Source organism: Pteropus medius, unplaced genomic scaffold (genome assembly GCF_902729225.1).
Source record: "Pteropus medius unplaced genomic scaffold, Ma_sr-lr_union100, whole genome shotgun sequence".
NCBI lineage: Eukaryota > Metazoa > Chordata > Mammalia > Chiroptera > Pteropodidae > Pteropus > Pteropus medius.
Window position 1 is genome coordinate 393,795 of NW_024349798.1, and position 17,218 is coordinate 411,012.

At 43.2% G+C, this 17,218-nt stretch overlaps 1 protein-coding gene and 1 pseudogene across 2 annotated transcripts; both read right to left on the bottom strand.

Annotated features, from left to right (window-relative positions):
• Positions 1-5: 5 nt before the first annotated feature.
• On the bottom strand, positions 6-9,398 carry FUS (FUS RNA binding protein). Of its 2 annotated transcripts, none has more exons than XM_039884419.1 (15): positions 9,241-9,398; positions 7,857-7,881; positions 7,615-7,766; positions 6,719-6,857; positions 6,326-6,516; positions 5,898-6,114; positions 4,270-4,304; positions 2,703-2,735; positions 2,291-2,394; positions 1,790-1,919; positions 1,460-1,561; positions 1,185-1,308; positions 743-843; positions 478-625; positions 6-206 (listed from the first exon to the last, which is right to left on the bottom strand). In XM_039884419.1, the coding sequence occupies exons 1-15, from the start codon at positions 9,251-9,253 to the stop codon at positions 167-169; spliced, it is 1,554 nt and encodes a 517-aa protein (XP_039740353.1). In that variant the 5' UTR covers positions 9,254-9,398; the 3' UTR covers positions 6-166. The 2 variants fall into 2 exon arrangements, with proteins under 2 accessions (XP_039740353.1, XP_039740352.1); XM_039884418.1 differs by having other exon boundaries at positions 6,719-6,860; positions 9,241-9,397.
• A 4,601-nt stretch (positions 9,399-13,999) lies between these two features.
• LOC120620578 (uncharacterized) lies at positions 14,000-14,118 on the bottom strand (annotated as a pseudogene).
• Between the last annotated feature and the right edge of the window lie 3,100 nt (positions 14,119-17,218).

The window sequence follows — 17,218 nt, forward strand, 5'->3', positions numbered from 1 at the left end:
AAAAATTTAACTAAAATGATGGTTTTTAATGGGAACCAGAGATATGGTTACAATTACATAGTCGGACACAAAAAACCCGTGGGTGATCAGGAGTTGCAAGGTTACAAAATAATGAGAGTAACACTGGGTATAGAAGAAAAGCTGTTCCAGAACCTCAGTAGCCAGGCTAATATGGCCTCTCCCTGCGATCCTGTCTGTGGTCACCCCTGCAAGAAAGAATTATCCATTAAGGTTTGAATTACCAACCTCTCCACCCACCCCACTCCCAAAACCCTAGCCCAAGAAATGTCTCATCTCTGAGTATACATAAATATGAATCTACAGATTCATTTAAGATATTTTCCTTCCCTCCTTCCCTACCCACTATAGTTACAATCTCAACTTCCAATACAGCCCTCAAAATGAAACTTTCTCAACAAAAGCCTGGTATCCCAGGACCTGTTCTATTACTCTTATTTCAGTTTAGAGTCTACTTACCTGGAGTCCATCTTGCCAGGGCCAAAGCCACCTCTGTCTCCACCACCCCGGCCCCCTCGGAAGCCCCCACGGTCCCCGCCTCGGCCTCGGTAGCCACCTCGATCATAGCCTCCTCTGCCACCACGACGATCATCTCCATAGCTACCTCCTATGACGAAAAAAAATATCATAGCCTCATAATCCCTACCTTCCCTCTAGCCTTCCTGCTTAAAATTAAGGGCTTTTTGATCTCAAATCTTTTTTACCAGCTCTGACTCTTCCTTACCCATATGAGAGCCTCCTGGTCCCCCTCCTGGGCCATCTGGTTTAGGGGCCTTACACTGGTTGCATTCATTCCTCCAAGAGAAGTTCATGTTCTCACATGTACTGAGGAAAAGTAAAACAATTAGTTTGTAGAGGTGGGATGTAGGCAAGACCTAGAATTAGGAAAAGACTCCGGTGACCTCACAGACAGTGACAAAACTGAGGCCTGAGGCCTCAGGCAAAAGGCTTCCCAGGTGCAGAGCCAGGAACAAAAACTGCAAATTGGTGAACCCAATTCCAATACTTTTCCCACTATAGTGACCTCACTTAGGAGGTAAGCTCTCGGCCATATCTGTCCCCATCAGTATGGCCTTAGCATTTATTAGTTTGGAAAACACACAACCCTACCACAACAAAGGACACACAAACAAGACTGAGAAAAAAATATTAAGTTTTTTACTCACGGATTAGGACACTTCCAGTCCCCAGCTCGCTGCTGCCCTCCACCACCACCACCTCCACTGGGGAATCCTCCCCGGCCACTGCCACCACTGCCACCACCTCCATAGCCTCCACGGCCCATGGGTCCTAGTATAGACACAAGTTAATAGGTTTAGTCCCTTTCCAAGTTTGGTTAACCTAACCTTTTCTAGGTAAATCCTCACCATCCTCCCTCCCCTCTCTCTCTTCCCATCACCTCTTTATACTAGCATCAGGAAATAGCTCCTCAGCTCCTCACCTCCTCGCCCTCGGCCTCCACGACCATTGCCACCACCCCGATTGAAATCTGCTCGCCGAGTAGCAAATGAGACCTTGATAGGATTCCCAGAAAATTCTTTACCTAATGAAATAAAGAAGGTATAAAAAAGAGACTTTTTATTGAGACCTGTGGGTCCAAAAGTATTCTTGGTATAATCAACAAGACTCTTCCTTCCTGAAAAAAGTTTATAATGTAACGAGACGTAAGCAAAAATGAAGATTATTTAAGTAGCAAATAAAGTGTTGGAAGACTGAAAGTACAGCCTGTTTCCCAAGGCTTGTTTGTCCTACCTCCCACCCCCATACATACCATCAAACCAGTCAATAGCTGCTTTAGCAGAAGGTGGGTCATCAAATGATACCGTTGCCTCTCCCTTCAGCTTGCCTGTTTCCCTGTCTGTGTACAGATTAATCATGGGCTGTCCTGTTTTCTTATTTGTCTGAAGAAAGCAACATGAGATAATATCAGGCTTACAGGACAGGTATAGAGTACTACCTACCCTCCAATCTTCCTCCTCCAGAAACTAAGGCTTTATAACCACTTCAGCTCCTCTCTTCCCAGTTACTATTTCCTATCTCACATGTAACTTGAAAGCCAATGCCTGTATTCTCTCACATCATATTAAAACATAAAACTAAAGATTATAGGCTGTAAATTCAAAGTTTAGGACATTCCTTTCTTTTATCAATTGTGCCTTGTTACATGATTTTAGAAAATAACATCTAATGTTCTTTACTTAACAAATTAAGCTGACAACCATCCAAAAGTCTGCAACACTGACAGAAAACATCCATTCTGCTCCACAAGTACCTTAATAATACCAATCTGCTTAAAGTAATCAGCCACAGACTCAATTGTAACATTCTCGCCCAGGCCTTGTACGAAGATGGTGTTGTTGTCTGAATTATCCTGTTCTGCTTGTGGAATGCAGAAAAAAAATGTAAATTAAAGAGAGAAAACAAGCAAAGGTAACACAAATCAGTGACTCAATCTAACTTTAAAGAGAACACCTACCTGACAATAAGCCTTCAAAATTGCTGAGAAAACTATCAGTTATTGATATACACTCATGTATAAATCACCACTAACTATACCTAAACTTCCTTCATTTTCCTTATCTAATCTTGCTTTTTTTCAGATTCTTTCAAGTTTCAAAGAACATTCAGAAAGTCTTGATATCACACTTGAGACATTTTTTCATGCCACCTCTGGATTCACTCACCAGAGTCATGACGTGATCCTTGGTCCCGAGGGCCTTAAGTGACATGGGGGAACAAAAAAAAAACAAAAAACAAAAAACAAAAAACAAGGAAAGGAGTCGTTAGTCAATAGGTGGAGACAGACAAAGAAAAAAAAATTAACACCAAATCCAAACTCTTGCAAAATATCAGGTACGTCCTCACAGCCTCACTTTAAACCCTGTCCAGAATTGCCCGCCCAGAGAAAATCCTAGGCTTGGCTGGGTAAAACGACACAGGACCCTTTCCTTAATATCTGTATTTAACTTGAGTCCCCACAGGGACAACTCCACACTTCTGAAAATGCTGCCTCTTCCAGCTCAGGCAGGGAAATGTCCTCAGCACAGATTGGAGGTATTGGGGGGAGGGGCAGACAGGCAGGAGGGAGACCCATTGAAGTTAATAAACCAAATCAGCATGGCCCTGTTCTCTCACCCCAGAGAGAAATGGGCCTACCACCAGCACTGTGATATGCATCCATCCAGTTTCTCCAGACTTTAACACCAAAAACACTTATTCCTTATGAAACAATTTTTAATTTCATCTTTAGAAACCATTCTTTAAACCATGTTGTTTCCCAAAATCACATGAAAATAAAAATACATACATAACTATTATATTTTTAAAGCACATCCCAGGGAACAGACCAGAAATCTTATTTCCATAATGCAGCCTCTCTTTTTTTTTTTCCCCAGAGACCATCTTTGACCAGTTTCTCTGAATTCACCATATATAAATATTGTACCCACATTAAATGACACCTAAATCATGAACCCAGGCCTTTGGCTTTATATGGTGAGACAAATCAAGAAACCTTTTGTTAACCAAACCAGAAAAGTTCCAGCTTACTGGGAGACTTCTCGAATTTGCCATTTCCCATGAATTGTTTGTGTCGTTTTAAGACCTGGTTATTTCCCATGAGCCACTCATGCTCCCAACTTTTCTTGTAATTCACATCTTCCTTCCCACAGCTAATTTCTATTTGCCCATCTGAGTAGAATTGAACTGACACCATTCAATATTTTATACATATATGTATGTGTGTGTATATATACGTATACATATACACAAACACATACACCAACTTCACCATCCTCAGAGCAGGGCAATTATTTCGCATCCCTCTTCCAGAATTAAAATATTTGGAAATTCTTACACACACACACACACACACACACACACAAACTAGCCTTGAACACTTTCAAAAAGGATCCTAAAGCAAAGCTAGTATGTGTTCCAGCACACACTCCAGTTTTTCATAACAGTGGTCACTTAGTGCCAGGTGTGGCAACACTCCTGTCAAGCCTACTGAACACCTGATTAACCTGGGTCAAACCAATTTGGTACAAGCAGACTGCTGAGTCTTACCCCTGCCTGCCACCAGGTTAGCACCCATCTGGCAGCAGGTGGCATCCTACCCCACCCCTTTCTAGAGGTGGTTCTGGACACTTCAAAACCTTTGACACTTAAAACACGCTAAGACATCTGCAAATGAACAATCAGACAAAGCATTGCTGGGAGTTGGGAATTTTGGAAACTCTGTTCACTTACCACCAAATTTATTGAAGCCACCACGGTCACTTCCGCTGGAGAAGACAAGTTAGAAGAAAGGACATGAAGCTTCCAACAGCTACAAAAGGGCGGGTTTTTTGTTTGTTTGTTTGTTTTTGTTTAATATTCCCCAAACAAGGGTATGTGCTTTGGGAAAAAGATACAAGTGGATACTAAAATACATTCCCCTTCCTGACCACCCCTTGTCTGACCTTTGAGCATGTCACACACACGTGTGCAATTTCTCAGACACAGTTTTTAAGAATTTCGCTTTAAAAGGTTATGTATCTATTTCCTCTGGAAAAAAAATGACCCATTTTCCTTGGTTGTTCTTCCGATGGAGATGTTTTTTCCTCTTGTCGCAAGTGGTTGACAACCCAGTAGTTGGTTTAAAAACCCTACCCCCAATTTACCCAGAAGACATTTCACACCAGGCTGGGGTAGCCCTGAACACATTTTTGTGGTTTTTGCTTTGAAAGCAGCAAGCAGACCCAACCCCATTCCATAAAAAGTCAAAACCAAAGGCGATTTCCCCTTAAAGCGAGACAAACTTAGCTAAACCCTATCCTAACTACTGAGCTGTTTTTGATCTCTCCCAACCCCCGGGGTCACCCCTTCTACACTGCGAGAAGAGCGGAGTATTTTGCAATGTCACCTTTCATACCTGTGGCACATAAAATGCAGAGCAAGTTAACAGTCACATAACAATTGTTTTTCTTTTTAAAGTTTTGCATTAAACACACGCACAGAAGAGTTTTCCTCATTTTTGTACGGTTTTTGAGATTGCCCCCACCCACCTCTGAATACTTACCATATATAAACCCTCATTTGAATAAACTACTTTTTCCAAAAAAAGGAACACACTGACATTCCTCCCCTTTTCAAGGGAGACAGAGTAAGGTCCTTCAAATCATATTTACCAACAGATTTGATAACTGCTTTAACATCAAATCTAAGGTTTTACTTCAACTTCAACTGAAAAGGGAGAAAAGGTCCAGTTGGACAAGTAACCAGAAGGGACAGTGGAACAAATGGGTGGGATACCACTGTCGAACATATTTTGTCCAAAAAGTCTACACATTTCAGATAGCCCCAAAAAGCAACTCACAAACAAAATCATCACTGTTGTCAAATTACCGCAAATCAACCTGGCAGATTCAAATGACTACAGAATACAGAAAGAGTAGCCAATTCCTGGAAGCTAAAGTCAGGTTAACCATTGACAACTCCCTTAGAGATTCACAGGGGAATGCAAGTTAAGTTTCCCTATTACCAGGAAGAGTGGGGATCATCAGTTTCCTTTGCAGAGAAAGAAGCTTTTACTTTCATGTTTGTTGCCTAGAATATCAATGACTCCATACATACACATATTTTTCCTTTTCCTTTGGAAATAGAAGTGTCAATACTCAAATCTCTATTCAGAGGTTTAGGTGGGGATTCAGGCTCCCCAGTTCTCACAAAAATAAAATGGGGATGTAGAAAGAAACAGTCAATGCCCCCAAATCAAAGTCCTCACAAATCCCTAAATAAGACTAACCATTCCCTAAGAGACTGGGCGTCAACAGAGATTCATGCAACCCACCACACTTCCCCACTGATATTACTCCCTGGCTCACAAAAATACCTACCCCATGCCGCCTCTGCCTCCACGGCCACCTCCGCGACCTCTGGGTTCATAGCCACCACTGCTGCGGTTGTAACCACCACCACCGCCCCGGCCGCGGCCCCCTCGGTCCTGCTGGCCTCCCCCGTAGCCACTGCTGCCACCACCACTCTGGTCCGGATTGCCATAGCCGCCACCACTGCTGCCTCCACTCATTGGGGATTGATCTTGACCGTAGTTACCTGTAAGAAAAGACACTTTAGGAGCGGGGAAAAAAAATGTTGAAGTGGCATGGAACAATTGAACTACATTGAAGAATAAATGAATAGAAATAAAAGAACAGAACAAAAATATCAAGGTTTTTAAGAACCCTTTTAGAATAAGAGCCAAGCAGAATATAAATAAATCCTTACCAAAAATAGGTATGAGAGAAAACTGAAGACACTTTCTCACCTCCACCACCCCCTCCGCCACCTCCACCGCTACTGTTGTACTGGTTCTGCTGTCCATAGCCCTGAGGAGGATTATAGGAGCTTTGCTGCTGTCCATAGCTTTGCTGCTGTCCACCATAGCCAGACTGCTGACCATAACTCCCACCCTGGGGCTGCCCATAGTTGCTGCTGCTCTGAGGACCGCTACCATAACTAAAGAAAAGAAGAAAGAATCATAATGCCGGCATGTTCAAAACTTACTTTTAGTACATACATCCTATTCTCTGAACTCTTAACCAAACAAAGATTACCCGCCCCCCACTATTTCTCATATGTGCTCCTGTTGCTGGTCATAATATAATTCCTTATCAAGTCACCCCTAATCTTTCAGGCCTCCCCCACCACAACTCCTTACCTTCCCGAGGTGCTGCTAGGGGCTGGCTGCTGGCCATAGCCAGGGTAGGAGGACTGCTGCCCATAAGAAGATTGAGAACTCTGGCTGCCATAGCCACCCGCTGAGCCATATCCCTGGGGAGCTGGCTGAGTGTTATAGCCTGCTACAAGGAAAATAGAAAGGAAGTCACAAAAACTATGAAAAAAAAGCAGGAAATGAGTTGGAAAACAACATTACTTATTACCTAATGCTACCCATACCTGAAATGCCAGCCTCTTAGAAGCTGCTTGGAAATTCTGTAACTCATAGCAAACCAAAGAAGTTACCCTTCTCTTCTACACTAAGGCTGATGTTCCAACTTCAGAATTCCAATTTCCTCCCACCCATCCCAAAGTCAGTCTCTCCAGGACCACCACTAACCACAGCCCAGAGACCACTATTCATTAACAGTATTTAAACCTGTTCCGTATGTCTGCAGGTGCCAAGGAGGATAATCCATTCTGTACATTTCAGGATATTGGGGCAAATTCTACCTTTCTGTGTACCACATTACATATCATAGCCTGACTTCAAACATCTTGTAAATCATTTTCTCCCTGTATGTATTAAATGCCTGAAACTTTCTCCCTTTAGTGAGTAATTTCCCTCACATTTCGCTTTCATGCTGAGGGAAATTGGGTTAAGTGCAGCATAAACAGTAAAGTAAAAAGTCAAAGAAAATAAAAAAAAAAACAATTAGAAACCAATAAGCATTTTTGTTTGAAAGAACTCAAGACTCCAAGGAGCTTTAAGGGTTATAGACTGAATGAGGGGGAGAAAAAAACATGCGTTTCAACATTCAGCACTGCTTAGGTTTAAGAAAAGCAATAACATTCAGAAAGTGAAAGAGGCAGTGTGACACACTAAAAGAAACTCACTGTTCTGGGTCTGTCCATAAGAACCATAGCTGCTCTGGCCATAGCCAGAAGTGTCCGCTGACTGGCTGTAACCACTGTAACTCTGCTGTCCATAGGGCTGACTGCTCTGCTGGGAATAGCCCTGTCCAGGCTGGGTGGGGTAAGCCCCATAGCTGGAAAAAAGAAAACCAGTGCAATCAGGAAAAACTACCTTAGCAACCCTTGCCCTCTACAAACTCTGGAAGCCCCAAATGGACACTCACCTTTGGGTTGCTTGTTGGGTATAGTCTGCAAAAGAAAAACACAATTACGTCACCTTCCTAAAAGAGTAGGACGAACACATGCACACACACAAGCAAATTTCTACACAGACCAAGGGGCCATACGTATTGGAAAAACCAAGAGTCTTGGTGGATAGCCACAATTTTCCATAAATTCAACTGATATGAGAAACAAATTTACACACACCTCGTTTTCATACCAACTCTATGAGGAAGGTATCACCATGAGCCAAGGTACACGCTAAAATCAGAGGTATTTAAGTGGGGTGGGTTTTGCTGGAGGCAGGAGGCAGCAATATTTGGGATGTGGCCTCCTCCACTGTCAACCAAACAATGTCTCCAAAGAGGCCAATCTTCGCCCTTTGCCCAATCTTGGAGACCAGAAAAGTGGACTTTTAGTGCATCGAAGTGCTGGCCTCAAGAGGCAAGTCAAATGGTACTCAAGACTCCAGCCCTGCGGCTCCACATGAATCCGTTTTCTTGTCACTGTGCCTTCCCCAGAGTTGTGGGGAGACTCGGCGAACCAAAAGCAGTGAAAGCGCTTTTAAAATACCACAGTGAAAACACACTAGCCATATCAACTCCTCTCCTCCATAACTGTAAAGGAGGCGCTTCCCCCGCAGAAAAGGGCAAAAGGTCCGGGAGAGGGTGTGGCCTAGGGCGGCTGCTCCTTTCGGTTCTCGCCTAAGAGGATATTTAGGAAAGAAAACGCTCGGGCCCGGTCCCCAAATCCTTTGAACGACCCCCAAGGATCTCCCATTACCACCATTAAGCAGGCGCGCGGCCCCGATCCCGAGCCCCGGTCCCCGGCCGCGTGGCAACCGAGGCGGGAATAGGGCAGTTTCGCCCCGTCCCGAGGGACGAAGCGGGAGTGGAGGGGGTGAGGCCTACACGGGACGCACACCGCGGAGTCTCCGGGCGAGGGTCTCGCGACAAAAAGCAGGACCAACACGAGGTGGGAGGGGGTTCGCACCGCGAGAAAGGGGGGTGGGGCCAGCAGAGCGCGTGCGCTCAAGGAGTGCCCGGATGCAGCACTGCGACAAAGCGGGCCTGAACGCAGGGCTGGAAACCGGGGACGGGGGGAAAGGCTACGAGGACCGAACATTTCCATCCGTGCCTCACGTTGCAAATCACCAAGAAGCGTGCCTCCTACACCTCACCTCAAAAAAAGGGACTGCGAAGGAAAGACCTCCCAACCCCGTGAGAGGCTTCAGAAGAGTGAAAACAAGATGGCGACATCGGCCTCCCCCTTCCACCCTTCTCAGCGGCTTCCCGCCACAGTAGTACGAGAAGATCGTACCAGTACGATCGCCGCCCGAGTCCCACCGAAAAACAAAAGCCTAGCAGGGCTCGCGCCCTTACATACCGTTTGAGGCCATGTCGGCGCACGCGCGCAAAGGCCGACGCAAAAAAAAAAGAGCTTCCAAAACCGCAGAGCACCGACGCCTCGAGGACTGAACGCTCGCGCGGCTTGCGTCGAGGTTTATGTACGCCTCCCCGCCTACGTACCGCGGAGGACTGTTCCAAATGCGGAAGTAAAGGGGGAAGTACCGCCAGACTCCTTCCACTCTTGGGAGCGTAAGAGCCCGACATAAGGGAAGCATATTAACTAAGAATCTTCAAGTAATATAATCATGTTTTTTCTAACGAACTCCTATTTTCTCTGCAGCACGAGCCCACCTTCACCCCTAAAACAGCATAATGGTACGGCCTAATTAACCTCGGGGCGGGGCGAGGGGCCCAGGGCGTCAGGCGACTGAACTGTAGTCAAAGCCTGGAGTTCCGGGGTGGAACCGAAATTCCAAGGGCCCACAGGTTTCGTTGGGCCCCGCTTTAACTCAGGATAATGAGCTCTTGCGCTCCATTGCCCTTCCACTATAGAAGATGCATCATTTCTCCGGCATCAACCTCCTTCTCTTGCTCTAACGTTTATTTCTCCCCTAACTACACACTTCGACCCTCTCTCTCCCTGCGTCTCGGATTTCACTTAATGATTTAAAGGATTTAGACGTTTCCTTAGTCCTTACCAGGATTTATGGATTGTGACGTTTGACCTGAAAGAAAGCTTGGAGTTTAGTCTGGACCCCTGGATTCTAGACTGATCTAGCACAGATTGCCCACCCAAACCTTCAAGGCTTTGCCCCCGACTAGCCGTGGGACGGGAAAGCCCAGGCCATCTGGACCTCAGTTTAGAGATTACGGGTCTCCCAGTCTTTTATTGATAAAGAGCTACTTTTTATTTTCCTGAAACCCTACCAAGGAACCAATGTGGAGATCCAGTCATAACATAGTTGTATAGCGCCTAAGTGGTCTCAAAATGCACAATAAATAGCTTTTCCATCACAATCTTACGAAGAAAGTAAAGGTTATAGGTAGAGAGGCCAAGTAGCTTAGGGTCGGGGGGTCCTGATTCAAATCCAGGCCTGTGTGGCTGCAAAACACTTTTTCTTGATTATGTAAACTTTACAGTGTTTTGAAGCCTATTCACTCCCTGTGAGAGCAAGAACAAAAACTGAAATTTAAATTAACCTGCAACTTGCACTATAATCAGCCTTACCTGGAGAAGGAAATTTGAACATTGAATAAAATAAGACAAAAGAGGTTATTTCAAGCACTGTTCTGGGCACCGAGGATGCACTAATGTACAAAACAAATGAAAAAATTTAATAACAGCTAACATTTAATAATAATATTTATATATTAAATATCAAATTTATATATTAAATATAAATAATATTTATATATTAAAGTATCAGGCACTGTTCTGCGTGCTTTGAGTATAACTTGTTTAATCTTATTCTTTACAATAAAAGTTTGATGTGAGGAGTATATTTGATAGATGAGCAAATAGGCACAGAAAGGTCAAAATCTGCCCAGGGCTACACAGAAAGTGGCAAAGTCAGGTTCCAACCCAGGCAGCCTGGCTCAGAGTTCCTGCCCTTAGCCCCTATGCTTCAACAAACATTGCATAAGCACTGCATAATATGTACCAAGCATGGGGCAGACCTGGAGAGAAGGATAAAAAAGATACAGTCCCCCAACCACAAGACCTTATAGCCAGTGGATGAAATGTGGGTAAGACCCACAGACCCCAAAGTATACTTGAATCAAATGTGGCAAGTGCTATAGCGTAGAATCAAGGACTCTGGAAACTCTGCTGGAAAAGCAAGTCAAGCATCCACTGAAGAGGAAAGAGGGGTCACACTGAAGCCAAGCCTTACAGGATAAGTAGGAGTTCACAGAGCAGTGAGAAGAAAAGGTGTAATAGAAGGAATGGCAAAGACAAAGGCATGGGTGAGGAAGGGCACTCATGGCAGGGACTAACAGGCTCAAATCATAACCTCTGAAAGGTTTCTTCAGGCTTATCTCAGTGTCGCATAACACAGGGTCCTCTCACTTCCCCCTCAAAAGTCTCCTTACATGACATACCTGCACCCTATCCTCCCACCTTTCCCACTATCAATATGTCTCCTTCATTCTCTTCCTCTACTCACCCTATAGATAGCAGTGCTCTCCAAGGTTCTAGCTTCAGTCTTCTTTGCTTCTCCCTTGAGATCCAAGGCCCCAACTATGGCCTGGTATGAAATGCAGCCTGCAGACAACTTCCATGTAGCCTAAATGTTTTTTCTTTCCTTTCATAATTGAGATTTTATTAATTATTTTGAGGATAAGTAAACATATTTCAATCTGTACACAATTCTTAACATATGTACCAAAAACCTAAAAAGTCATATAGCTGTGATTCTTTTCAAAACAAGTTACTCTAGTGACTTTCCAGCTTAAAATTTGGAGGCTAATTTTCCTTAATAGAATATCAAATACCAATATCTTCAAATGTTGACACACTGACTGCTACATCAGAGTCCCACTGACAGTTTAATATCATATATACTACATAATCAAATTTTCAATCTTTCACAGCACATTAACAAAGTTACTAGGAAAACTAGACTACCAGCACTAAAGATGTTACAAAATTCTGACTGGGAGAGCCAAGATCAAGGAGTGGTTTTCTTTTGGAAAGGATTCTACCCAAAACGTAGGAATAAAAGTAATTTAAAATGTTCAAGACATATTAAATGCACAACTGACGCCAAATTGCCATTTAGTATGCTTTGTGTTATAGGATATAAGAAATACGCCATCTATGGAATGTTAAGCTGACACCCAAGACAATCAAAGCCTTCCACATTCAAAATCCCACTATTTTCTGATTGTACCAAAAAATAAACAACCAGCAAATGATTCTACCTCTTAAAAAAAAAACATTTACTTAAAAAAAAAAAAAGATGGTGGAATTCCTGTCTTAAACACGTTTCTAGAACTAGCAAAAAACTTGCATTTACAAAATAGTTGATAAAAATATTCCTCTGGGTTGTACAAGTAGGGAGACAAGGACCATTGATTAGACATTGTATATGATATTAATTGGACTTGGCTTCTTTCCTGTTTCCTCAGAGGCTGGACTGTCCTCGCTTTTTAGTTTCTCCGTTTTCTGCAGGTAAACCTTTAGTTTCTTGGTTAGCCACTTTGCTCTCCTTTTCTCTTTTGTTTGCACTTTTTTGTCTGAAGATTTATCCTTTCCTACCGCCTTTTCTGGCTTCATTTCCACTTTTGCAGGAGCAGGCTTAGCTGACAACCTCCCATACCTACTCCTGGGCTCCTCCTTTGCCGCCCCCTGGGCGGAGCTGACCTTGGTTTTGGGCACCACAGCCTTGGAGCGGGCTCCAGCCGGGTGCCTTCTGGCCAGGGCCATGAGACCCTTTGAAAAAGCTGGGCTCATCTTCAGCCATACCACCCTGACCGCGCCAGATCTCGTCTGATCTCGGAAGCTAAGCAGGATGGAACTGGTTAGTACTTGGATGGGAAAAGCTGGGCTCCTTGGCAGGTGACGCTCCTCCAGTTGCCGGAGCTGCTGGGACCAGTGACACGGGTGGTGGGAGAACCCGCCTACGTGTTGTTTTTAATTTTTTTAACTGGTTGCCAACACTAGAAATAGGACAAAAATCCAAATTTCTGGCTTTTCTTGAAAATTGGAGGCTCTGGCTATCCTGGGCCCAGTTTTCCACAAGGCAAGGGTCAGCTGCAGCAAGAAGATGCTGGGACATGTGCTTACAGTCCACCAGTCTCCTTTACACCCTAATATTTCTCTCATGGAAGCTAGTGTCAATTGCCATTTATATCAAGTGTTTAATGCAGTTTTTCTTAGAGCAGAGTTAAAAGCAATAGAAAATATTTCTTCCATTCAAACATAGGAAAACAAAAGCAGGCCCTAGTTTTCAAGCATCCAGCTGGCCCTTGGAGGCAGTTGGGTCTGTGAACAGTTCCCAGGTTAGGGGGTTCTTAACTTCTTTTTGTGCCAAAGTCTAGTAAAGTCTGTGGACCCCTTCTTAGAATAATATTTTTAAATGTATAAAACAAACTGTACAGATACAGAGGAAACTGATTAAATGGAAACATAGTTATCGAAATATTTCTTAAAAATATCTTTTTGATCAAATATACCAAATATAATGACTATCTTAATTTTGAAGTAGAGTAGAATGTAAAAAAAGTTTTAAGATACCTGCAACAACTGCAATGTAACATGAAAATTTCTTTTGGTGACAGAACTCTAGAAACTGCTGTGATTTGTTGCCTATAGATATCATATTGAGAAAAATGCTAAATGTCAATTGGAAGTTAGTGACAATGTGTGTAGTCAGTCCCTCCTTATTCACAGGGGATGCCTTACAAGACTCCCAGTGGATGCCTGAAACCACATATAGTACTGAACCCTACATATCCTATATTTTTTCCTATATACACTGTTAAAAAGAAAACCACAGGCCAAAAATGGCATCACTCATACTAAAGCCCATGCTATAAACCTAGATTTAATACCTGCTCTAATTGCTGTTTCAGCCTCTCCAAGAAACATTACCTTTATCAACCAGTCTGGAATTTTCTGGTCATCGCCAATAAAATAATGTCAAGTGGGCCCTCTCCATCCCCCATCCTCCATAGAAGGAAGAGGGAATCTGCATGATAAAAATATTTCCTTTCTCTCCCCTCCCAAAAAAAAACCGATGCCCTGCCCCAAAATAATTATTTTATTTCTTTTTTAAATTATTTATTATTATTTATGCCTACAGCACCTGATCTTCCTAGGTGGTCTCCCATCCAAGTACTAACCAGGCCCAACCCAGTTTAGCTTCCAAGATGAGACGAGATCGGGCATGTTCAGGGTGGCATGGCCGTAGACTTCCTCTTTCATATTTTAAAATTTTACTGTGACATTGACCAAATCAAAAAAAAAAATTGACTCTTACAGAGCAGTGCAGTGGCAGGTGGTTAAGAGAAAGTTATAGGGTGGGACAGCAGGGTGGTTTCACCTAGGAGGCAATAACATTTTAGTTGAGAGTTTACTGGGTGAACAAGGCATTTATCAACCCAAAAATGGCATGAACAGAGGAAGGGGGAAGGAGCCAGTTTGTCTGAGGGCCTGTCCTGGGTAGGCACTTTGATTGGCACCCTGTCTGTGGGTGGGGGGCAGGAAGAGCAAGTAATGTCCCTCTTATCAGGAGCATTCACTGGGCCTGAGGAATAGTGTGAAGAGATGGAGTGCTGGCTATGGGCCAGACTGCAACATGTCTTTGCGTGAATTAGAGAAAAGTATTCCTTCCTCCAGGCAGGGCCAAAGGCTTGGGGAAAAGAGCAGGAGCTAAATTTCTCTCGGCCCCAATACAGCTCTCAGAGACGACTTTTTCGCAGAACAAAACCCATACCATCCTAAGCCAAGCCTACTTCACATCACTCAAAACAGGAATATACGAAAGTGACCTCTATCTCGTCTGATCTCGGAAGCTAAGCAGGGTTGGGCCTGGTTAGTACTTGGATAGGAGGCCACCTAGGAAGACCGGGTACTGTAGGCAGAAAAATAAAGCAAGTGACCTCTTAGGTCTTTGTGAATATCAAATCTTTCCATTTGCAAATCACCTATACTAGGCTTGGAAGATAGTAGTGTTGATGTAAGAATATCCAAACCTGAAGTAAATGCTGAGACTAACAGTTTACAGGTTCTTTTATGCGTTTGAGATTAAAGAGGAAACATAAGGAATATTACCTGAAGGTGGGAGAAAGCAAGGCAGATATTAGAGTATAGGACAGTTAAACTCTTAAGGGTGGTCGGTCACCTGGGGATTGCTCTCTTCAGGGTAGTATTAGAAGGAAGGGTCTGAAAGGGCACATTTCAAAAGCATGTTAACCTAGATGCACAGAAACAATGGACAAGGATTGCTCAAGGTAAAGATAAATAAGCCCTTTGCTAAAGAAGTTATAGGCCTGGGGCTTTACTAGGAACTAGGACCTGCCCAATTAGGAATTTATAATCAGATAATCCTGTGAGGTAACTTTCCCTAGAACCTTGTTTGGTCCACAATAGGCATGAATAAGTGTCCCTTTCTCTTTCACACATCTTTCAAGATGTACAAGCTTCAAGCAAGAAATATTGTTTTATTATTTCCTTGGGCAGCACCCAGGACAGAAAGTGCCCCAGGGTGGGGGGAGGCACTCAGGTTTTGTGCAGTTGTCATGGTAAACAGAACTAGGAAAGTAAAGAGTGAGCAGATAATTGGGCTCTGCTAAGAAAAAGTCTGCTTGGATCAGCTGGAAAAGGGCCACCAGGTCACTGATTGAGTCTGAATAAGAAGGACAGAAAGCCGCCCAGGAGGCAGGGCCAGGAGATGGAATGGGCACAGGGTAAGGAGTTTAGTGGTCATGGTGACACCAAAGAGCAAAATTGTCCCATCACTATGGCACTTCACTTACAAATGGGTTAGAGGTCCCAGAGGAACAGAGTGGCCATCCCAAAAACTGGAACCTGGTTCATGAAAAGGTAACATAAAATGCTGTGGTAGTATTTGTGCATCACTGCTTTTATCAAGGGCCCAGGGCTTTAGGGTCCAGCTCTAAAGACAAAAGAGAAGACAGAAAGGCCAAGAAAGAAGAACGATGTAAGGCTTCCTGACAAATATGCAAAAGAATCTGAAGAAACTTGTTTTTGCTTGACTTGTTTATGCAAAAATTTGAACCCTAACATGCCAAATATATATATATATATATATATATATATATATATATATATATATATATATATATATATATATACTGTGAGAGAGGAACAAATTTTCCTCTTCCCTCAAGGTCTAGTGATCAAATAGGCATATGTCAGATTAGTGAGAGAAAATAACCAAATTGAATATATATATATATATATATATATATATATATATACACACACACACACATATATATATACATGTATGAGAATCCTGAATACCTGAGTCAGAGACCTCACATGCACTAGAGGCTCAAAAACAGAAAGGGAAAATGGGTATATAAGACATCCTGATCTAGGAATGAGGTAAGAGGCCCTAGGGACTTAAAAAGTTCATTTTGGGATAAGGAGAGTGGACCATTAGTAAAAAGAAGTTTGCCCTGCCTTATAGATAGGTCAAAAGAAATTAGCTTTGATATCTCTTATGCGCAAGGCCGCTAATTCAAATTCTTCTAGGTAGTTAAGGAAGAGAGTAGAAGTTTCTCTTGAGCCTGCAGATAAAGTTGCCTTTAGCTCAAAACAATCTGCATACCACAGAGGCACATCTTGGGATGACTCATTCTGGACCCTCACTATAAAAGCAAGGTAGAAATCAAGTTGGAGATCCCTAGCTGCTTTAAAATCTCCCAAGATCCAGCCCTCTGCAGAATGGTCCCTAGCAAAAAAGGATCAGAAAGACACACGGTTTCTTTTATGAGGTGATTGGGGCTACATACAAATTGACCTGTCATACCCTAGAGTGTTCATGTACTAACCTAACCAAGGCAATGACCTTTAGTGATCAGAAATTTAAGACAATTTATAAGAAAGTTCAGCTATCAAGGGATCCAACCCAATTCCAAAACCAAGTATAAAGCAGATGCTGTAGATAACTATGAGACATACCAATCCTTCAGAGGGCAGGGCTAGTCAGAGTCACCAGCAGACCACCATCCCTCCTGACTGATTGGCCCAACTTGACTCAATTGTCCTAGATTAAGAAGTGGCCAAGGAGCTTAGATTGTGTCCTTCAAAATGGCTGGTGTGTATGATTGGAAAAAGCAGTCAGGAACTTGTTTAGTCAGGCCCTACTGAGGGGTTTGGTTTATTATAAGAGCCCTAAGCAGCCACAGGTTTTTAAGCAGGGGCAATTTTTAAATTTGATTTAATAGCAGCTAAGGCCCCACTCCTGGGGATCAGGACAGCAGATAGGAATAATGGTCATTGTAAACTGGAAAAATAATCTAGAATAGTGTTTCTCCAACAG

What these genes read in the sequence shown, in the direction of transcription:
- FUS (XM_039884418.1), bottom strand. An exon ending in AGCAGATTGGTATTATTAAG is followed by an intron (nt 1,920 to 2,290) that starts GTACTTGTGGAG and finishes TGCTTTCTTCAG; the next exon opens with ACAAATAAGAAAACAGGACA. An exon ending in AGCTATTGACTGGTTTGATG is followed by an intron (nt 1,562 to 1,789) that starts GTATGTATGGGG and finishes TTATTTCATTAG; the next exon opens with GTAAAGAATTTTCTGGGAAT.